At 44.8% G+C, this 24,424-nt stretch overlaps 1 protein-coding gene across 3 annotated transcripts in view; it reads left to right on the plus strand.

Annotated features, from left to right (window-relative positions):
* Positions 1-24,424, plus strand: part of LOC145344213 (voltage-gated potassium channel KCNC2-like) — a 148,695-nt gene that overhangs the window by 120,782 nt on the left and 3,489 nt on the right. For all 3 annotated transcript variants that reach the window (XM_080191188.1, XM_080191185.1, XM_080191186.1), the window contains exon 2: positions 20,094-21,024. In XM_080191188.1, coding sequence (XP_080047314.1) covers positions 20,094-21,024 — 931 coding nt within the window. The remainder of the gene's footprint in view (positions 1-20,093; positions 21,025-24,424) is intronic.

Below are 24,424 nucleotides of genomic sequence, written 5' to 3' on the forward strand. Positions count from 1 at the left end.
TGAAGAAGTTTCTCCTCAACTCTGTTCTAAACTGCACCCCCACCCCTTATTTTGAGGCTGTGCCCTCTAGTTCTGGTTTCTTTCCTAAGTGGAAAGAATCTCTCTACCTCTACCCTATCTAGCCCCTTCATTATTTTGTAAGTCTCTATAAGATCCCCCCTCAGCCTTCTAAACTCCAACGAGTACAGGCCCAGTCTATTTAATCTCTCCTCATAAGCTAACCCCCTCGTCCCCAGTATCAACCTGGTGAACCTTCTCTGTACTCCCTCCAAGGCCAATATATCCTTTCGCAAATAAGGGGACCGAAACTGCACACAGTACTCCAGTTGCGGCCTCGCCAGTGCCTTGTACAGTTGCAGCAAGACCTCTCTGCCTTTATATTCTATCCCTCTCGCTATAAAGGCCAACATTCCATTTGCCTTCTTGATCACCTGCTGCACCTGCAGACTGGGTTTTGCGATTCGTGCACAAGGACCCCCGGTCCCTCTGCATTGTAGCATGCTGCAACATTTCACCCTTTTCATAATATTCCTTCCTACTATTATTTCTACCAAAGTGGATAAGTCCAACATACCTACTCTGTATTCTGTTTAAATGTAATACTATTAAACATGTGTGAAGCAGATACCAGAATAGATCTACAGTCTGCCTGAGAATGGGGTACCACACCACACTCCAAGATCAAGGGGTCAGTTCAGAATAATGACAACCAATTTGCCAATAGACCGGCAGTTTTTACCGTGCCAGAATTTTCCTCAAGAGTGGGAACTGCTGGGATGACAAGGAGATCTGTACAGATTGAAGGTGATGACCAGACCTTGGTAAATCGCACGCTTTCAGAGCATCGAGGGATTTCATAAAGTTTTAAAGTTTAGTTATTAGTCGTAAGTAAGGCTTACATTAACACTGCAATGGAGTTACTCTGAAATTCCCCTTGTTGCCACACTCCGACGCCTGTTTGGGTCAATGCACCAAATCAGCATGTCTTTCAGACTATGGCATTGCATACTTTCATGGGAAGGAAGGCGGAATGAAGTGAGGGGCAGGTTTTGAAGGACAGGTGGAGAGATGCAAAGTGAGTGGGTGTATAATCTCAAGGAGCATGCCTACCAAGGATGCATCCCACCTTCTTTCTCCTGTTGAAAAAATTGCCTTCCCACTGTCCAGTGTGATATTGTGTAGGTAAGGGCTGGTGCGCTAGTGGGCGCTATAAAACCCTCCCCAACCTCCTTTGCATCTCTGCACTATAGGAACAGGGTTGGGGGTGGGCAGGTAGACAGTGGGCTAGCAGCTGACATATTACGTACTCTCCTTGCTGAAAACTTGCTGGGTGGAAAGGTGGGGGGGGGGGGCGGTATAGAATCCAGCCCATGGACCTTTTTAAGACAACTAGGCACTTACAGTACTGTTTTTTTTTAAAGTCTGGTCCCTTGTAGGAGTACTTGATGCTATATTTGATGTAAATCTGCTGAAGAATCACATAGAACCAACAAGAATTGCCAAGTGGTCAGATGAGACTTTAAACTGAGGCTTCCTCTGTCTGACCCTGTGGTTTACATGAATGTCACAACCTGTATTGTTGATGGAAAGTTGTTGATTTATGAAGATTCTTCCAAATATACCACCAGAAACAGGTGAATTAATAATTTACGGTAGTTGAGGGGAGATTATTTTGTTCAGAATGTAGAATTACAGAATAAAAATTACTTCTCTTAAAAGCAATGTATTTCTAAATGAGCATTTTGTTAGTTGTACCCAACTAACAATGCATCCAACAATGTACTCTTTGTGAGCATTTCCACCAGAAATGTTCTGATTAAATGGTTTGAGGGCCGAGTGTCTGTATAAATACACGTTAGAATTTAAACGTGACAAATACATGGATTAATTGTAGAAAATAGTTTTGTTTATTTGTATTCATTTGATTGATGGTAGTCAGGATTGAGTTGATGTTGAATGGGTTTCAGTGATTTGATTTGATTTGTCGTTGTCATATGTATTAACATACAGTGAAAAGTATTGTTTCTTGCATGCTATACAAGCAAAAAATACTGTTCATAGAGAAGGAAAGGAGAGAGTGCAGAATGTAGTGTTACAGTCACAGCTAGGGTGGAGGGAAAGATCAACTTAACGCAAGGTAGATCCATTCAAAGTCTGATGGCAGCAGGGAAGAAGTTCTTCTTGAGACTTTTGTATCTTTTTCCAGATGGAAGAAGGTGGAAGAGAGAATGTCCGGGCTGAGGGGGTCCTTAGTTATGCTGGCTGCTTTGCCGAGGCAGCAGGAAGTGTAGTCAGAGTCAATGGATGTGAGGCTGGTTTGCATGGTGGATTGGGCTACATTCCCAACCTTTCGTAGTTTCTTGCAGTTCCACAGGGAATCTCCCAACTGGAAACTTGGCGAGAGGGACATTGAAAAACTAAAAACAGGTCCAAACCAAAATGCCAGGAACATGACATAAACTGGAATCCCAGAAATGCAGGGCAGTATTTGATGAGAGGGTCACCCTCAAGCTGCAGATCCAATGAGATCCCCTCACCTGTTTAAGGCATGGCCCACTGTGCCACTCAGGCATTTAACAAGACAGCAGTGTGCCTTCCCCAGGACCAAGGACCCCAGGGGCGGGAGAGCTACTGGCCAATCGGAGACCGGCAACTGTATTTAACAGCCGTGCCACAGGGGAGGTTGTGGCTAATGCTGGTGCAACACCTCCCTGAGGCCCCACACCATTGCCCAGATGCCAGGCCACAAGTGAGTGATAGTGAGAGGGGTACCATGGGGGGGTGGTGATCAGCAATAAGGGCAGGGAAATAGCTGTCAGCGGGCACCCCATTCCCGCTGCCAGGCTCTCAAACAGGCACTGAACGAGATGGAGATGCCGACATTGGAATGGAGTGGACACAGTAAAAAGTCTCATAACACCTGGTTAAGATCCAACAGATTTATTTGGAATCACGAGCTTTCGCAGTGCTGCTCCTTCATTAGGTGAGCGCTCCCGAAAGCTCGTGACTTCAAATAAGCTTGTTGGACTTCAACCTGGTGTAATGAGATTTCTTACTGTGCATTTGGAACGAGGGAGCCCTTGGGATCCTGCAAGAGTTTGCTTGTCATGCCCTGCATTGCAAGCCCCCTGCCTGCTGCTGGGTTAATACCAGCCACAGTGGGATGAGAGTCGGAAGTGGGAAAGGGTCTCAAACGGCAGTGGGGTGGGAAAGCTATTCACAGGCCTTACTGCCATTGAGGTGGAGATGGAAAGGCCCCAACCAACCAGGTTTAATGTACCCAGCCACCAAAGCTGTAATAAATCCCACCCATTGTGCAATCGGTGTTTATGCTGTTGCCCAGGGTTTCTGAGACTGTTCCACCATAGCTAGAACAGAGAGCCTGTAGCAGAAGTTCAGCCTCGAGATGCACACTGTATGAATGAGCAATGTTACAGAGAGCTGACTGACACTTCAGTCAGCTGACAGAACAGCTGCTTGACCTAACCTTTCAATGTGCTGCTCAGATGTTAGAGCTAAAAAAGGGACGTTAGTGTTTCTCATTCATTGTTTTTGATCCAAACATGACTCTGAATTGAGCGCTGCAGATCCTACTGCAATGCCGCTGGGCACTGAGGCAGCTTCACTTTGCACTTAACCACTTAAGATTAGTTTGGCATAATTAGAAGCCTTTTAGTAATGCCATTACCAATAGGGCTGCTGAGTCATTACAGCACAGGAGGAGGCCATTTGGCCCAGAGAGTCTATGCCAGCTCCCTCTAGAGCAATCGAATCAGTCCCATTCCTCCCACATTATCCCCGTAGCCTTTTTTATTTCCCTCAAGCGCTCAACTAAATTCCGACTGAAATCATTCATTGTTTCTGCTTCCACCACCCTCACTGTTCCAGGTTTACACCACTCACTGTGCAAAAAAGACTTATTTTTCACATCCAACGCCATTCTCTGTCCAAAGGGTCAAAACGCCAGCCCTTTTCTCTCCTTTTCCTCTTTTGATTTCAGATTCTGGCATCCGCAGTAATTTGTTTTTATTCTGTGATTTTATGTCTGCTCATTCTGCTAACCTGTATGTCTTGTCGCAGTTAATTGGCATCATCCTCACTGTCTGCCACACCACCATAAGAAACAGGACTGGATTTTGGGGGACCCCGCATAATACAATTGTGATAAGAACTTGCAGCATCCAAAATGTTGTTGGTTTGGAAGTGACCCAGAGTGACTGAGTAACTAAACTTCACGGTTAATGATATTTGCAACCTTTTTTCGCAGTACGTCCAGATTTCGAGGCTGAAGACTTCAGCTATTAAGATGCTGGACTGGACATTCTGCTTTTCAAGGATTCTCAGATTCCTCAGATTATAGCTGACAACGTCCAGCTGTCCCGTTAAATCTGTTTAGATATTGCTAATTGCCTCAGGTTCTCTAGCTGATTACAGCTCCCATTTTGTAAGGCAATCGCCGGGTTACATGTAATACAAATTCGTAATGTTCTGGGTTGAGCCATTTAATGATCCTTTTTATTTGTTGTTGGTTTGTGTTTTTTTTAAAACAAATCCCTGCGTCCTTTGCTCTCATATCTCCTTCTCTAGAATGTTTATGTCTCACCCTATCTCGCCAACCCTTTCATTCCAGCTGCAGAGTTAATTAACTTCCCCCTGAGAATTTCCCAGATGGCAACATCTGATTCCACAAATTGGCAGACAGCAATCCACTAATTTTCTTTCGTATTTCTCTTTCTCTTCTGATCAGTGAGATATGACTGAGTCTTTGTTACGGGGCTTTAACGGGACAGTTGCTTTGTGAGGTTGCGAGAGGGGTTTGCCATTTCAGAAGGTTTTTTTTATTCATTCAGGGGCATCGCTGGGCTGGGCTGGCATTTATTGCCCATCCCTAATTGCCCCTGAACTGAGTGACTTGCTTAGGCCATTTCTGAGGGCTGTTTAGAGTCAACCGCACTGCTGTGGATCTGGAATCACATGTAGGGCAGATCAGGTAAGGGTGGCAGATTTCCTTCCCTAAAGGAAGTTAGTGAACCGGATGTGTTTTCACAACAAAAAAATGGCTTCACAGTCACCGTGAGACTTTTAATTCCAGATTTTTATTGAATTCAAATTTCACCATCTGCCATGGTGGGATTTGAACCCAGGCCGTTACCCTCAGTTACTAGCCCAGTGACAATTAGCAATGGTTTACATGGCCATCATTCAACTTTTAATTCCAAATTTATATTTAATTCAAGTTTCACCATCTGCCAGAGTGAGTTTTGAACCCAGGTCCTCACAGCATTACCCTGGATTATTAGCCTAATGACAATACCACTACACCACAGCCTCTGGTCTGAAGTTTATCCAGTTTGACAAGTTCTTTCTGATATTACAATATTCCAGCAGAAAGTGCAATAAGAATTAAAAGGTCTACCAGTAAGGGTCACTAGTTAAGCTGGAGGTAATGGGGACTCAGTGTGAAACATGGGAAAAGATCAGAAACTGTCCAAAGTGTAGACTTGCTGAGTGGTGTTACTTTAGGGCAGTGCAGAGGTGGAATGGAGCATCCCTACTGTTCCTAATTTACATGAACAACTTGGCTTCTGAAACTCCTTGCAGATGCTATCGAAACAGAACGAGCATTTGTTTCTATGGAGATAGCAGGAGCTTTACAAACCGAGTTAGACTCAAATCACAGCCCTAAAATAGGTGATCTAAAAGACAATGGAATGAAGCTTAATGAAACATAATATGAACAGCTGTAGAGTGTGGCATGTTAAGGATTTCTATCCTCCAAGATAGTATCAAAATAATGGAGAAGTTGAAGGCGAAGCAGATGGAATAGTTCAATATATCCAACCATGGCAGTGCAGCGTCAGCTATGTAACCAGAATGCCAAACCAGCCAAGTGTAAGTCAGAACAAATCGTGCTCAAACTAAGTAGTGATTATGGCGTTGCGTCTTCAGTTCCACTCCGACCATTCAGGCACACATCATGAGTAGTTTCACAGACGTGCAAGTAGACTGATACCTCAGGCCACATTTTTCAAGAGCCACTGGAGGTGAAGGCCGAAGACAGAAGTCCCTTCAGACCATCTCAACGACACATTCCCACCTCCATGGGATAACGCAAAAGTTTGGGGGATGGTTCCCAACCCACATTTCATTCCAATAAGCCTAATTGGGGCCCAGGGAGTCAACATCCAGCCTCAATTGTCAGAGGAATTGGGAGATGTTTGAAAAAAAACATGAACATCAGATGCCAGCCTTGGCTCTGCGGTAACCCTTTTGATTGGGAATCAGAAGGTCCAAAGATTCAAATACATAATGTAGGTGACACTCCACTGCAGTGCTGATGAGCGCTATACCACATTGGTATATTGGCTGGTTTGTCGCCATGGAGGTAGGAATCTCAAGTCAGGAAAACTCCCAACTCTGCATTCCTGACTCCGTGGAAATGACCCCCTGCTTAAATTTGGCTCCATATTTGGGGCAGGGACATTAGTGAGTTGGGCCTTTCACCTCCAATGGTAGCCACCAAGGCAGGCAAGTTATAAGACAGTTTGGTTAGAAGTCAATTGTCTGAGACTTTTGTCCATTTTTATAAAAGAATATTAGGCCCTCTAGCTCTTATCCCTCATTTTCCTTTTACCCTCATAGCCCTACAACATCTCATACTCTCTATTTCACCTCATATTGCCATGCCATCTCCATGCTACCTCATACCTCTCCATGTCACCTCTTCAGCCAGTCACCCAGTATATTCTATGGACAGACCGCAGGAACCATATGGAGATGAAAAACATTAAACATTCATCAATCGAAGAGAAATATCATTCATACATACCTGATACAGAAAAATTACTCTCATTCATGAAACTCATTCAAAATGTTTAAATTCCCTCAAGCAGTGAATCTGTTATGAAAAGAAACAAACTTTTATTTAGTAGCCACAAAGAAAGCAAATCCTTTAATGGCCTCATAATACTGTCAATCAAAATGTAAAGTCAGCTAAGATCAGTCATTTTTGAGCTTTAGAACCTCATCCAAGTATCCATAATGGGCTTAACTGTATTAGCAACCCCTTGAAAATGTTAAAAATTAATTCTATTGAAACTGAGGAACAGATGGTCATCATTTCATCATAAAATCATATAATCACTACAATGCAGAAAGAGACCATTTGGTCCATTGAGTTTGCACTCACTCTGCAAAAGATTATCCCACCCAGGCACTTCTCCTCCTCCCTATCCCCATAATACTGCACATTTATCATTGTTAATCTACCTAACCTGCACTGTAGGAGGAAACGGGAGCACGCAGAGAAAACCCACTGCAAATGTGGGGGGAATGTACAAACTCCACACGGTCATCCAAAGCCAGATTTGAACCCAGATCCCTGGTGCTGTGAGGCAGCACTGCTAACCACTATAATTGTTCTATTTTACTACAGAAATGGATGATGGCTTCCAAATCATTGTGTCAACCTTGGCTAAGTGGTAACATCCTTGCCTCTAAACTAGAAAGCTGTGGGTTCAGGTGCCATATTTGAGACTGCAGCACAAAAACCTGGCCTGACACTCCAATGTGATTCTGAAGGTGTGCTGCATTGTGGGGGGTTGCTGACTGTTAGAGGTGCTGCCTGAGGGAGGTGCTGCATTGTGGGAGGTTCTGTCTGAGGTAGTGCTGCACAGTTAGAGGTGCTGTCTGAGGGAGTGCTGCACTGTTGGAGGTGTTGCACTGTGGGAAGTGCTGTACTGTAAGAGGTGCTGCACTGTAGGAGATGCTGCACTATGGGAGGTGCTGCACTGTGAGAGGTGTTGCACTGTGAGAGGTGTTGCATTGTTGGAGGTGCTGCACTGTGGGAGGTGATGCACTGTGGGAGGTGCTGCACTGTGGGAGGTGCTGCACTGTGGGAGGTGCTGCATTGTTGGAGGTGTTGCATTGTTGGAGGTGCTGCACTGTGGGAGGTGATGCACTGTTGGAGGTGATGCACTGTGGGAGGTGCTGCACTGTGGGAGGTGCTGCACGGTGGGAGGGGCTGCACTGTGGGAGGTGCTGCACTGTGAGAGGTGTTGCACTGTGAGAGGTGTTGCATTGTTGGAGGTGCTGCACTGTGGGAGGTGATGCACTGTGGGAGGTGCTGCACTGTGGGAGGTGCTGCATTGTTGGAGGTGTTGCACTGTTGGAGGTGCTGCACTGTGGGAGGTGATGCACTGTGGGAGGTGATGCACTGTTGGAGGTGCTGCACTGTGGGAGGTGCTGCACTGTGGGAGGTGCTGCACTGTGAGAGGTGCTGCACTGTGGGAGGTGCTGCACTGTGAGAGGTGCTGCACTGTGGGAGGTGCTGCACTGTGGGAGGTGATGCATTGTTGGAAGCGCTGTCTGAGAGTGCTGCACTGTAGGAGGTGCTGCATTGTAGGAGGTTCTGCATTGTAGGAAATGCTGCACTGTTGGAGGTGCTGCACGTTGGAGGTGCTGCACATGAGAGGTGCTGCACAGCTGGAGGTGCTGCAGTGTTGGAGTTGCTGTCTGAGGGAGTACTGCTGTGTTTAAGGCACTGCACTGTTGGAGGTGCTGAACTGTTGAAGTAGCTGTCCTGAACATGTGACATTCTGCTGTGATCTTGTCTGCATTCTCACATTGTAATAAAAGATCCTGTGCTGCTGCTTCAAACAAGAACATGGGCCTTTTCCCTGTTGTATTGGCCAATATCTACCCTTCCCCTAAGATCACTGAAACAGAGTGGCTAAAAAATTAGGTTGTACGGGGTTTAAATCCTTAGTGCCACTGGTGCTGTTTTCGGGTAAAAGAAGCAGCAGTGCCATGCGTGCACACCTTTGGTGTGGGCTGCGCTGGATACTGCTTTGGATTAGATATTGCAGGTGATGGGAGCTGCTGCTGGATGTATACACAGCTGGCAGATTGCATTATCAGTCAGGATGTCATGCTAATATTGTTCTGGTAGTGCCATTTTCATGCTGAATATTCCAGCTCTCTCTTCGCCACACACAGCTGGATTTGGAACCTTGAAACTTACAGGTTTTGTTACTAATTGATATCTACTACTGGTGTGGAGGTTTGCAAACCTATTTAAACTGATCGGAGCCTAGAGGGACTGGAATGTCATATGGTGAACACCTTGGTTCTCAGTTCAGGTGTTCTGCACACAGCACTTGCTCCCAGTCATTGGTCTGCAGTTTCTAAACCCCTTGGTCTGTGGCATAACAGGAAGAGTGAACTGAGGTGGCACTGAGGGCAAGTTAATTGAAGAGGGAGTTAGAGAAGGGTGAGAAGTGCTATTAGCAGGAGACCTTATCCACTTGGCATCTTCGTGCCTATCTTCACCTCAAAAAGGAACAGCTTTCACAAAGGTTCAACCGTACTTGGAACGTTGGCTCTAACCTCTTTCCACAGATGCTGTCAGACTGCCGAGTTTCCCCAGCACTTTTTGTTTTTGTTTCAGTGAGTGTGCAGACGCAGGAAATGTTGGAAAATCTCTGCAGGTCCTACGGCACCTGTGGAGAGAGAATAGAGCTAATGTTTTGAGTTTGGATGCTAAACTTGAAACGTTGGCTGAATTTTCTGTCCACAGATGCTGTCAGACCTGCTGAAATTTTCCTGCATTTTCTATTTTTGTTTCAGATTCCAGCATCCACTTTTGTTATAGTATGTGCACAGTCTCCCTTTCACCAGAAATCTGTTGCAGACAGACCTGCAATCCCACAGCATGGTGAGAATGGCGTTTGAATGACTGTGATGTTGAGCATTGCCGCAGACTCCTTCACTGCAGGCACCTTCCTGTCAGGAGATACATTCACTGATTTTGAGCATTCGTCCAAGGTCATTAACACTGCTTTCAGCTAACACAAGGCCACACTTCTATCATTGACTGTGACAGCTATCTGCCCCCACAACTTCATAATGGCTGTGAATAAGAGAGCCCCCTGGCCCTGTGTGGATTGCTCTCCTCTGGGCCACCTTCGACACCAAGGCCTCCAGTGCTACATGGGAGAAAGCTTAGAGCCTGCTTTCTGCCATGTTGTGCCATTTCAGTGATCTCCCTGCTCCGACCATCTCCCCCAGCTACTGAACAAAGAACAAAGAACAGTACAGAACAGGAAACAGGCCCTTCGGCCCTCCAAGCCTGTGCTGCACATTGGTCCAACTAGACCATTTGTTTGTATCCCTCCATTCTCAGTCTGCTCATGTGACTATCCAGGTAAGTCTCAATTGATCCCATCATGTCCACCTCCACCACCCTACTTGCAGTGCATTCCAGGTCCCCACCACCCTCTGTGTAAAAAACGTCCCTCTGATATCTGAGTTATTCCTCACCCCTCTCACCTTGAGCCTGTGACCCCTCGCGATCGTCACCTTCGACCTGGGAAAAAGCTTCCCACTGTTCACCCTATCTACACCCTTCATAATTTTGTACACCTCTATTAGGTCTCCCCTCATTCTCCGTCTTTCCAGGGAGAACAACCCCTGTTTACCCAATCTTTCCTCATAGCTACTGGGAGAACCTTGTCTGCACTCTCACATGGGGTAAATGCGTGGCTTCACCAGAATAGAGTGAGGGGTGGTCCTGGGTAAGATGTTCTGTCAGAGGGTCAATGCAGACACAATGGCCGAAATTTTACCGATTCCGGGATGGGCGTGACTCGCAGAACGAAATACTCCATTGGCCTTGGGCGGGATTATACGAACCTCGCCTGAAGGGGGTGTTAAAATACCGGCCAATGAACTGTAAGGAATCTATGATGACTTTAACAACGGATTATATCAGGTTGAGCTTCTGGATGTAATGCTGGAAAGCCCTTTCGCGTGGATTAGCATGCTATACACGTTCATTAAGAGGCCAACTCGTTGAATGAAGTTTCCCTGTCCAAGCTAAGTCACCCCCCACAGCACAAAATTAAAGTGTTCCCATTCACCACGTGAGGAAAACCCCACCCCATGTCTTGGCCGCATTCACAGACACCAGTAGCAGTGAACATATCCTGCATCACCTCTGTCCACAGGTCCTCATTGACTTCACTTGCCTGCCATCTCACCATGAGTTGGTCTTTCCCCTTAGGCCTACAAAGGGCAGCAAGGCAGCGAAGCCCACCCACCCCGAGGGGGTAGCAGCCATTTTCTCCATGACATTAAAAGCTCACTCTGCTGTTGCCAGTGCAAAGCTGCATGCATCCAAGGGATCACACTACTAATGGATTTGAACTCAGTGATGTAATTACCAGGACAAGCACCTTGGCGGATGTGTTTTCTGCTTCTTCTGAGAAATGCAGATGTTTGGAATGATTTAATCCAGAGTCAGATTCAGCCTGTTCATTAGTTCTTTATATTCAGTGGTCTCAACACTCTTCACTTAAAGTTTTATTGCTTCACATTCTTGTCAAAGACACAATTCCCCATCTCATAATCACCCATTGCCGTTTTTGGATTTTTTAATATGCACTGATGTTCCGTCCAATTCAGCTATAGTCATTTCCTTCAGCGAGGACGCCTCTTGTTCCATGACTTTGCCTTTAAACATCATCTTGTTATTTCCGAGTAGGCTGACAATGACTACAGCCTTGCTCCGGGCTGCAATTTCTGCTTGAACGATTTCTTTTCCCCCTCATTTCAGTCAACTGTCCTTCAAACTATCAGATATGTAACATTTTTCTACTTGCGGACCATATTTCTATTCTGCTCCTGTTGTCAGGGAATTGATAAAATGATCAAATGGCCCTCAGAGTTATGAAGAGTAGCATGACTTCCATTCAGTGGTACAAGCCAGTTTTAGACAGTTAATAACGGAGGCACATCCTGCCAGAATGATGGCACAACAATTCTTGTTAAGTCAGTCAATTGACAAACATTTCATAGCTGCAGGTGAAATTTTGGACCTATGAACCCTACAGTGCAGAAAGAGGCCCTTCGGCCCATCGAGTCTGCACCGGACACAATCCCACCCAGGCCCTACCCCCATATCCCTACGTATTATATCCACCAATCCCTCTAACCTACGCATCCCTAGATACTAAGGGGCAATTTTTTAGCACGGCCAATCAACCTAACCCGCACATGTTTGGACTGTGGGAGGAAACTGGAGCACCTGGAGGAAACTCATGCGGACAGAAGGAGAATGTGCAAACTCCACGTAGACAGTGACCCGAGCCAGGAATCGAACCCAGGATCCTGGAGCTGTGAAGCAGCAGTGCTAACCACTGTGCTACTGTGCCACCCAGAGCACACACTTTTAACTCATCAGGAGCAGCTAATCAGGGCAGTAAGGGCCTCAGAATTGTGTTGGTGGGTTTAGTGCTCCATTCATGCTATCCTTTGGGTTCTACCATTTTGGAAGGGGGCCTACGCACAAGTGGTTGTAGCTATTGTTTGAGAGAGGGAATTTACCAATGTAGATTGAAATCCTGATAACATAGTTAGGATCTCTCTCTCTTGCAGTGTCTATTTTCAATACACATGGATGGAGAGAGATTCTTTTATCTTGTTCTGAGCAGAAGGCTGCAGACTGGCACAAAGATATGTATTTTTGTAGGCCTTGGAGGAGCAAGTTGTTTTCATTTTTTTCCTCTAGTCTTACAGTTCCTCCATTCTTAAAGTTTCAAAGTCAATACTTGGAGCAGATCTGAATCCATCTCCTTGCTCGCTTCAAAAGCCAAATTCAAATTGAATCCAATTCATGGTCCCCATGTGGGCGGCACGGTGGCACAGTGGTTATCACAGCTGCCTCACAGTGCCAAGGTCACAGGTTCAATTCCGGCCTTGGGTCACTGTCTGTGTGAAGTCTGCACTTTCTCCCCGTGTCTGGGTGGGTTTTCTTCGGGTGCTCTGGTTTCCTCCCACAAGTCCAACGATGTGTGGGATAGGTTGATTGGCCATGCTAAATGGACCTTAGTATCAGGGGGATTAGCAGGGTAAATGCATGGGGCTACGGGACTAGGATCTGGGTGGGATTGTGGTCGGTATAGACTTGATGGACCAAATGGTCTCCTTCCGTACTGTGGGAATGCTATGATTCTAGGAGGAGACAAGTGAGATCCAGGCTGATGAGACAGGGCATTGCAAGGATCTTGGTCTTGATCTGACACTGAGCTTTAGTTAAAAAACCAAGAAAGGCACAATGGCCAGGGGGATCGTGGTTTCACCCTGCCAGGCACAAGTCTGTTGCTGCTCACTACAGCCCACTGTTTGCCCAGGATCATCACCCTTGGCTTTGCCTCCCCTGGCCTTCCAGGAGCCACCGGTAGCTGCCAGTGACTTCCTGAATGGCTGCCATTCCTGTGACCAAACACTGAGGTGCCAGCCATTTGATACTGGCAGCTCGCCAGTCAGATACAAGCGAGACGCTGGCCTGCACACTCCACTAATTGGTCATCCAGATAATTGAAATCATTTCAATGGATTTGAGTAATTCAGCAGAACTGTCAGAACAGCGGAACAAATATTTTAACAACCTTCAGAAAAGAATAATGCCTCTCGCTACTTTTATCATGGCTAATGGGAAAATTAGGAAGGAAGGATAAGAAAAATTGCAAAGGAAGGAAACTCAGTGTACAGATCAAAGAAAGAGAATGTCCCAGCATCCAACCCATTGTTTCATAGCAACTGAAGGGAGGAAATGGGGAATGAGAGTTTGGGCCCCTGTTTATCGTGCCAGGACATCATACACTTTGGCTGGAATTTTACTACCCAGCCCCCCATGGGAATCAGAGCAGATGAGGGGTGGACAATGGGAAGGTCTGCTGGCCTTGGGCGGGATTTTACGGCCTCAAGTCGAGCGAGTACGTAAAATCCCGGACATCGGCTGTGATTTTCCCGAATCGGCTCTAAGTGCCCAGACCCGTGCGGAAAGATCGGAATCTTTCCCTCCAGCACTAGCAGTGGCTGTGAAGTGCATTTCTCCCATCTGAACAATGGAAATTTATACATCAAGGCCGCCAGATCGGCCATTCAGAGATCGTGACCCCATTTGTAAAGGGCAGCCTGACCTCTGTGCTGACAGACAACACCCCCACCCCCCCACAACCCCCCCTCCCTGCCCCCCTCCCCCTCTGCAATGGAAATGATCCCGCTGCGGGTGGGGGGAGTTTGGGGGGGGTGCAGAAGAGGGCGGTGAATGGTGGGAAGGGTTTGAATTAGGTTTCAGCCCCGCTAATTACATCCAAATTGGTAGTTCTGCATAATCAACATGCTCCTACCCAGTCTGGGGGGTGAATCTGATTGGGGTTGGCAGGGCGGGCAGGGCGAATAGCACCTATCGGGAATCCCATCTTGCCCCCACTGCTCCATTCAATGGGGTATTGGGATTCTCATCAGTGGCAAACAGGTCTGATAAATCCCCCCATTACTAATATTGGAACATGCCCAAATGATGATCTTTATTATCACTGGTCATACCCCTTCTGGGCTAAATCTTAGCTGCAGGTACATTTTTCAGATGATGTCTATACTCTATCTCTGATTCCCTGCCAGCATAGACTATGTGAAAGATATTCTCCATGTTCAATACTAGATAGGTGCTCTGATGGTTGTGGGTAAGGCCAGTCACACAATCAAACTTAATTGATGTTTTATGCCCGTCATATGCTTTATTTCAAGCAGCGTCTCTCTGATTAAGGTATTTCCAAAGTACTAGTCAGCGTTATGCTTAATCAGACATTCAGATATCCTATTTGCACCTTTGCACCCACTCTCCCAATGTTCTTGGGGATAGGACTTTCCAAAACAAGATATGAACCCTTCTGTTTTTAGATGAAGTAATGAGCATATGGTCAGTTGAAGCCAGCATACCTCTGCTGTAACCCAACCGAACTGGCATCTCTTCATTGAAGCTCCTCTTGATCCTCTTAAAAAAAACTTTTATTTATGGTGTTGCAATGACTGACAGGAATGGACACCATCGGAACTAAATAAAGAGTAGAACAGTTCAGAACTGGCCTTAAGTCATCTTCATTCATTGGCAACATGGTGGCACTGAGGTTCGCACTGCTGCCTCAGAGCGCCAGGGACCTGAGTTTGATTCCTAGCTTGGGTCACTGTCTGTGCAGAGTTTGCACATTCTCCCCATGTCTGCATAGATTTCCTCCGGGTGCTCTGGTTTCCTCCCACAGTCCGAAAGACATGTTGGTTAGGTACATGGCCATGCAAACTTTCCCCTCGGTGTACCCGAACAGATACCCAAGTGTGGTGACTAGGGATTTTCACAGTGACTTCATTGCAGTGTTAATGTAAGCCTACTTATGACACTAATAAGAAAAGAATTCTCAGACAAAATTAGATGGCTCTGATATATATCTGAGGCAGAAGCTCTCTGTGCCTGCTGCCGGATCCACAGGAATGAACACTTGCTGAAAAAGTCTGGCTTTCCATTCCCAAGTCGTGAATGCGAAATGGGGAAAATTCCCTGCTCCGTAAACCCAATGGGTGGTCAAACATTAATCGCGGGCAATTGGGACTAGCTTTGGGGTTTTAAAAAAAGGGGCGGCGTGGACAAATTGGGCCGAAGAATTTGTTTCCATGCTGTAAATCTCTATGACTCTATTAGCTGCTAGTGGAAGATGGGTGTTACAGTATAGTTCTTCACAGACCTTTAAGTTCACTGTGGCCTCTTACAGAACCTAATCATCCAAAGAAGCGGTGGTATATGGTAGAAGAAGTCATACTAAGTGGATAACAGGGACAATTTCTGCAGATAATTACTTTGATACCGGCTCATACTTTTCTAAGTATGATGTAGAACGGGTGCAAATACAGACATGAGCTGATGCATGGAATTCTAAGTACCTGACATTGTCTTAACTTTTACCTGTTTCAGTCAAAATAATGAACAATTGAGCTCTATGCCTAGCTCACTAGAACGGAATTAACCAACATTTTTGGTGTGAGTTCATTACACTTATAGAATCACACGCCAGAATTCTACCACCCCACAGGAATCGGAGCAGGCAAGGGGCAGACAATGGGAAAGCCCATTGACCTCAGGCGGGGTTTTCCAGTCTCGGGTCAAGTGAGGCCATAAAATCCTGCACAAGCAGGCCATTCAGCCCATCGGGTCTGCACCGACTCTCTCCAATAGAGCACCTTACTCAGACCTATCCCCATGCCTTCACGTATTTACCCCATTAAACCCCCTAGACCACACATCTTGGGTCACTAAGGGGCAATTTAGCATGATCAATCCACCTAACCTACACATCTTTGGTACGATTCACATTTTAGCAAGCCAGTATTAGCTTCATTATAGGAGCATTTTTACAGGCAGCTCAGTGGCATGTTGTATGAAATATAACTGATCTAATGAGAACTGACTGAGTGACATTTCCCAGCCTTAGTTTTGAATATATTTTAATAAATACAAATAATAATTAAATATTCTGCTTGTACAAATCATCATTTCAGATTATTTTGTTGGGTTAATCCTTTATCAATTCATTCCCTTTGCACCTTTCAAATTTCATAGAGAGATCATTTTGAATCACATTTTCATAGTTGGAATCCTCCCATCCCCACTGTGGTGGGTCTAGAGGCAGGCAAGAGTGGAGAATCTGGCGGCAGCCAAAATATTAAAAGCCCTTGGCTGTAAGACCAAATTGCAGTTCTCCAAATGGCAGGTTATAGAGTCATAGAATCATAAAGGTTTACAGCATGGAAACAGGCCCTTTGGCCCAACTTGTCCATGCCATCTTTTTTTAAAAATCCTTAAACTAATCCCATTTGTCCGCATTTGGCATATATCCCTCTTTACCCATCGCACCCATGTAACTACCTAAATGCTTTTTAAAAGTTAAAATTGTACCCGCCTCTACTACTACCTCTGGCAGCTTGTTCCAGACACACCATGCTCTGTGTGAAAAAATTGCCCCTCTGGACACTTTAGTATCTCTACCCCTCACCTTAAACTTATGCCCTCTCGTTTTAGACTCCCCTATCTTTGGGAAAAGGTATTGACAATCTACCTTGTCTATGCTCCTCATTATTTTATAGACCCCTATAAGGTCACCCCTCAGTCTCCTACGGTCCAAAAAGTCCCAGTCTATTCAGCCTCTCCTCATAACTCAATCCATCAATTCCCAGTAGCATCCTAGTAAATCTTTTCTGCACTCTTTCTAGCTTACTAATATCCTTTCCAGGATTGCACACAGTATTCCAAGTGTGGCCTTACCAATGTCTTGTACAACTTCAACAAGATGTCCCAACTCCTGTATTCAATGGTCTGATCGATGAAACCAAGCATGCCGAATGCCTTCTTCACCACTCTGTCCACCTGTGACTTCACTTTCAAGGAGCTATGAACATGTACCCTCGATCTCTCTGTTCTGTAACTCTCCCCAATGCCCTACCATTAACTAAGTCCTGCCCTGGTTCAATCTACCAAAATGCATTACCTTGCATTTCTCTAAATTAAACTCCACATACCATTCATGAGCCCACTGGCCCAATTGATCAAGATCCCACTGCAATTGGAGATAACCTTCCTCACTGTCCACCAATCTTGGTGTCGTCTGCAAACTTACTAACCATGCCCCCTATATTCTCATCCGAATCATTAATATAAATTACAAATAACAGTGGGACTAGCACTGATCCCTGAGGCACACTGCTGGTCACAGGCCTCCAGTTTGAAAAACAACTCTCTACAACCACCCCCTGGCTTCTGTCGAGAAGGTTAATTAATGGTGGCTCTGTCTTCTTGCTGGCTAGTGGTGTGAATGTCATTTGCATTCATTTGCATTTCATGAATGATCATTAAAACAGCTGCTCACTGGCATCCCATCAGGCGTTTCAATCTTGTGTCATACCAGACAAGGCAATGTCAGTCTCACACTCAGTTGCTAAAGATTGATGTGAACAAGATGGTCCTCCAAGGAGCGACACAATGGTTTGCACTGCTATTTCACAGTGCCAGGGATCTGGGTTTGATTCTCGGCTTGGGTCATTGTCTATGTGAAGTCTGCACATCCTTCTCATGTCTGTGTGGGTTTCCTCTGGGTGCTCTGGTTTCCTCCCACAGTCTGAAAGACATGCTGGTTAGCTGCATTGGCCATGCTAAATTCTCCCTCAGTGTACCCAAACAAATGCCAGAATGTGGCACGAATAAATAAACTTTAAAAACTTCATTTGCATGAGACTTTGAGGTCAGTGCAACGAGCTTTCTGACACAATGCTGTACTGCTGTTCATATACTGGTCACCATTCTTCCGGGGCAGACTGGTTCCAGCCCTCTATTTCCATGCCGACTTGGTCTTCATGGAAAGCATCATGCTGTTGGACCCATTGACCCTCCTGTGTCATCGTCTCAGTTCAATACAGTGCCCGAGGTTGGGGCCTCCTTCCCCCTGTTGCTACACACCTGTGTCTATCTGGCAGAACTGTGCTGTGGGACACATGCAGCTTCATAAAAAAGGCTTGAAGCTTGACCCAGGGTTGGGTTGGGGAGGGATGGAGGCCTAATTAAGTCAAGGGGGCAATGTGGAAGGAGGGCTGGTGTGGGGGAAGGGCAAGGGCTCACAATGGCAGGATGAGGGGCAAGGAAGTGGATGAAGAAGATGTAGAATGGAAGGCCAAGGGAATACCAAAGGGAGTAACAGGGTTGCATGAAAAGCTCACAAAAAAGGTGGGTCACAGGGGAACCCATCATTTAGTAGCAAGGGGTGCACAAGATGCCAGATATGGTAGATTGAGGTCCAAGTTGGGCATGGGCACCTCGCAGGATTGGACATGTGGGGAGCCTGCTCGAATCAAGAAACAGACCTTTTCTTAAGTGGCTGACATTCTGTATAGCCTGGTAAAGACAAGTGGACTGGAGAGAGTGATATGAGTGCCTTGGATTGGTATTTAAACATGACACAGGTTCCTTGGAACCTGCCAGCTGATGGTGAGCAGAAAAATCAGCTGCTGGCCCACCAGGAGAGTCAGCTGGGAACTCACCTATGTAGGCACAGAATCTGTTAAAGTTAAAATAAATGTATTTATTAGTCAGAAGTAAGGCTTACATTAACATTGCACTGAAGTTACTGTGAAATTCCGCTAGTCACCACACTCGGGCGCCTGTTGAAGTCAATGTACCTAACCAGCACGTCTTTCGGACTGTGGGAGGAATCCAAAGCACCCACGTAGACACGGGGAGAATGTGCAAACTCCACACAGACAATGACCCAAGCCAGGAATTGAACCTGGGTGCCTGGCACTGTGGGGCAGCAGTGCTCACCACTGCGCTACTATGCCACCCGGGATCCTGCCCTTCTGACCAATGGGAAAGGAGCTGTTGGTACAGCCTCTCGCCACACTTACTCTCAAAAATGGAAGAGTTTTGCTAATTGTTTGTGCAATATCCCAATGTTTCAGATACCTAGAGCACAAAAGACATCAGTAACGCAGATTGAGGAACTGTAGGTGAAATCAGAGATCTCCCTTTTGGCAGAAAGAGATTTGTCTTCACTTAATTGTATGTTCGTACTTTCTTAATATTTTTACTTTCTATTGTCTTTTGATTCTAACATTTCAATATTTTAATAAAAACTAGTTGAAGAATTTCATTGAACTGAATAAAGTTTTTTGCCTTTGTGAAATGAAATGCTTAATGAAAAGATTTAAATTAATCAGGCCACCCAGAAGATTCCCAACAGGAACCAAATCTGCTTTGAATGTTGATAGATTATAAAAGGTACTCCGATATTGGATTGCATGAATGCAAATGATAATGTCAAAATTGTTGCAATGAAATTGAATAATAGTAATGCAGTTTGTAAATACAGCACTATAAAATTGAGGTTGTGATTGTTAACTGGTTATACAAGACTACATCAGTCATTTGCAGAACCACATTCTTAATATGATGAGAAAGTACATGCGCTAATATTTGACTTATTAGTTGTAAAATGTGGTGTATTTAGCAATAATGGTTTCTTCATCAGTGGGTGAATATTGTAAAGCAGAATTATCAGATTAGATGCAAAAATATTGCCATTTACAGACTTAATTCGTGTAAATAATTACTGATCACTTTTGTCTGTTCGTAGGTTTGTTTTGATGAAAAGTACACTCACTGGAAACTGTTGTCTAAATTGTAAATAATTGCATGTTTGTTCTTTCTTTTTCAGTTCATTGCCTTTGCCTCCTTATTGTTCATCCTCGTCTCAATCACCACCTTTTGTCTCGAGACACATGAGGCATTTAACAAGATTGTTAACAAAACGGAACACGTAATAAATGGGAATTCATCTCAATTAGTCCAGCACTTAGAGATCGAAACAGACCCAGCGCTGACATACATTGAAGGTGTATGTGTAGTATGGTTTACCATTGAATTTTTAGTTCGAATTATATTCTGCCCTGACAAACTTGAATTCATCAAAAATCTTCTAAATATTATTGACTTTGTTGCAATTTTACCCTTTTACTTGGAGGTGGGACTCCGTGGACTGTCCTCGAAGGCTGCAAAAGATGTGCTGGGCTTCCTCAGGGTGGTAAGGTTTGTCAGAATTCTGCGAATCTTCAAGCTAACCCGTCACTTTGTGGGATTAAGAGTGCTTGGACACACTCTACGTGCGAGCACAAATGAATTTCTGCTCTTAATCATTTTCTTGGCTCTGGGTGTGTTGATATTTGCTACAATGATTTACTATGCTGAGAGAATAGGAGCAAACCCGAATGATCCAACAGCCAGTCACCACACCAAGTTCAAAAATATCCCCATTGGATTCTGGTGGGCCGTCGTCACGATGACCACACTTGGATATGGAGACATGTACCCACAGACCTGGTCGGGCATGTTGGTAGGGGCGCTCTGTGCGTTGGCGGGCGTGCTTACAATAGCAATGCCTGTGCCCGTCATTGTCAATAATTTTGGAATGTACTATTCACTGGCCATGGCAAAACAGAAGCTTCCGAGGAAGAGGAAGAAACACATCTCCCAAGCTCCTCAAGCAGGGTCTCCGACTTACTGCAAAACAGATCTGAACACGCCTTGCAACAGCACTCAAGGTGACGTTTGTCCTTATGGGAAAGATAAGCTGGAGTGCAACAGAACAGGTAAGACAAATCTGTCGAGAATGGAAAATGCATGGCTGGTAAACTGTAGAAGTAGACCAGTCCACTCAATATGGTTGAAAAGTGAATGGACAACTGTTCAATTTAAAAAGTTACATTGTCGAACTTTTAAACTTCAGTCATGAGCAAAACACAATGCAGGGGTCTATACATTAGAATCTAAAATAATTAACTTGAGATTATTTTAGGCTCAGCTAAGGCATCCTAATGGAAATATCTAAGTCAATTAAGCATTCTACCCAGGATCCTTCTGAAAGAACATCAGGGATCAAATCAGTGTTTGACCAAATGTTACTTGTTAGTCATAGCCCCATTCATCGACAGAAAGAAAACGAGGCTTGATTTTGAGATCGGGGGTGGGGGGAAAAAGGCCATTTCATCTGCTGTCGACCTATTTTTCATCTGAAAAATAGAAGGCTGGCAAAACCGGACAGAGAGGTGACTTTATACTCATCAGCCCGTCAGATGCATTTTGCACATGGGTCCATTAGGAAGCTACTGAAATATTCAAATGAGAGCCCAATGACAGTTGTAGGGTGCCAGTTTTCACTTTCAGGTGCAAATGGTACCCGTGAGCTGTGCACCCTTCGCTGAGTTGTGTGTCAGGCTATTGAGAGGCCCACTGAGTGGGTCCCGCGTGGGTTGGTTGGGATAGCCAATTAACGTTTTAGTTCTTATTAGTTATTATTTAGCTCTTATTATTGGGAAGCCAGGAGGTGCCAGTCCATCCTTGTTCCATGCCAGCATTGGCATGGCCTGGCTTTGGCCAGTCAGCACAAACACTTGTGCCAACCTCATGCCTGTTCCAAGAGGATGTTAAAGATCGCTCATGTGTGCCTTGCAATTGAATATGTAGCTTTATCTGTCATGAATTTTAAAGATTTATTTGCCATTAAGGAAGTGCAGTTTCACCATTTAGTAAAGATTTTTATTTTCTGTAGCACCTCTTCTTGTAGGCTGCAAAATTGTTGACTGGATTCAAGTTCTATGCGATGTTATGAGATGTGTATATCAAATGAAGAAATGTCTTGATGTACTTGATGCCTATAAATATATACATGTTGCAGTTGTGATTATAACATGTTATGCTTGACATTAATGGTGTTAGCCTCAAAATGGGGTTGGCAACCTTACTCCTGTGTTAACCCCAACAATGTCGCCAGCACCATTTTGAAAGGGCCTATACCTGGGTTTACACCTACAAGAAAGCAAAATATTGCAGATGGTGGAAATCTGAAATAAAAACAAACTTGCTGGAAGTACTCCGCAGATAGGCAGCCTCTACCCAGAAAAACCCAGTTAATATTCCAGGCCGGTGACCTTTCATCAGAGTTGAGGAGAAGGTCATCGACCTAAATGTTAACTCTTCCTCTCCACAGATGCTGTCTGACCTGCTGAGTATTTCCAGCATTTGTTTTTTTTTGTTGTTTTATGCCATTTTATACCTGCATGTTTCAGCCAGAAGTCCTCTTTTTAATTAGGGTTTGTAATAAGTCGTCTGAGACAGAAGTCCCTTCCCCAAACTGCCTTTATTTACAATTCCAACAGCAGTACACAGAGTGCTATCAGTCAGCAGTCTACCTTCGGGAGTGCCAGAGAACTGACACACCCGGTTAAGTACAAAGGAAAGACTCCCTGATTGACCCACCAATTGACTCCTTAATCAGGGAGTTCATATTCCAATAAGCCAACCTCAATGGCCTGATTGAAGCCATCACAGGGTCCAAGAGAGAACCGCAAATTAAGTTCGAAATTATTTATGTAGGTCCTAAACACCTCCCCACTGCACAATTTTAGTAACCTAATAAACTCTTGCTGTTTAAAGAGATAACCCAGCATCTTATGTAACTTACTCCTGCAAAACATTACACTAATATTCAGGTTGGTCGGTTCTGAAATCTAGAATATCATCAACTTCAAAGTAACAATGACTGGGTTCCCTGACAGTGCCTGAGAACTGGGGTATCAAATTCACCTTGGATGAATTAACATCAGATTGACCATAATGAATTAGCATGGCGTGGATAGGAACACTGTGGAGAACGTGACAAATAGGCTTCTAATTAATTATTTCCCACTTTGCAACACCGTCAAAATGAACTAAATTCCCCGAAAGTTTACGTGGAGATCTTACCCATCTTCTTGTTGGGTGTGAATGATTATATGGATGAAGACCGTGGAGGGATACCTGATATCCATGTACATGGGGAGCCTGTGGGACTTTATGGGCTGGGGTTCTCTGATCCCATCCACACCCACTCTGCTGCCAGTGAGAATGGGGAATTTGGCGCTCAGCCAAAACTCCATTCAGTGCAGCGGCACTGGAGAATCTCAGCCAGGAAGAGGGAAATCAAAGGTTGCCGGCACCTGTCTATTTAAAGGTCAGACTCCATTACATGAGTTCCCTTGATGTTCTGTGTCCCTCCAACCCACACAAGAAGATGAATGACCCTGTGTGAAATGCTGCATAAGTTATTGAGAATTCTTAAGAATTTTGAAAGAATGTAACATTCATTTTATCTTATACAGAAGAGCGTTGGTCACATTTGATTTAGAGTGCAGCTAGAAATACAAGACAACCTAGAAAACAAATGCAAAGCTGATATATATCTGCCACTCAGATTTCTTAGACACCCTACTAATATGTTTTAGACAATCATAGAATCATACAGTGCAGAAGGAGGCTATTTGGCCCATCGAGTCTGCACCAACCACAATCCAACCCAGACCCTCTCCCCATAATCCCACGCATTTATCCTAGTAATGAGAAAATATATTTCTCAAAAATATTGTGGGTGGCGCAGTGGCACAGTGGTTAGCACTGCTGCCTCACAGCACCAGGGACCTGGCTTCAATTCCTGGCTTGGGTCACTGTTGTGTGGAGTTTGCATGTTCTCCCTGTGTCTGGGTGGGTTTCTTCTGGGTGCTCTGGTTTCCTCCAACACTCCAAAGATGTGCTGGTTAGATGGATTGGCCATGCTGAATTGTCCCTTAGTGTCAGAGGGACGAGGTTTCAACAACAATATTTTTAATATTTTAAGCCTACATTTTCAACTAAATTTTAACTAGATTACAATATGTCATTTTTATACACCATCTGAAAATGTGCTGTGATAAAAATTCTACATAACAAGCCAAACCAATGTAAATAGATCTGCCATTGAATGGACAGAGAATGGAGCATAAATTGTTTAATTGAGTGCCAGATTTAATACAGTTAAATGAAACCAACATTCTTCGAAACCTACCTTCCAATCAATAAATATTCACAGAATCGCAGAATTGTTACAGTGCAGGAGGCTATTCGGCCCGATGACTGTCATTTTATGGCCTCACTTGACCCGAGACTGGAAAATGTCACCTAAGATCAATGGATCTACCC

Source organism: Carcharhinus amblyrhynchos, chromosome 6, assembly GCF_965287045.1.
Source record: "Carcharhinus amblyrhynchos chromosome 6, sCarAmb.v2.hapA, whole genome shotgun sequence".
NCBI lineage: Eukaryota > Metazoa > Chordata > Chondrichthyes > Carcharhiniformes > Carcharhinidae > Carcharhinus > Carcharhinus amblyrhynchos.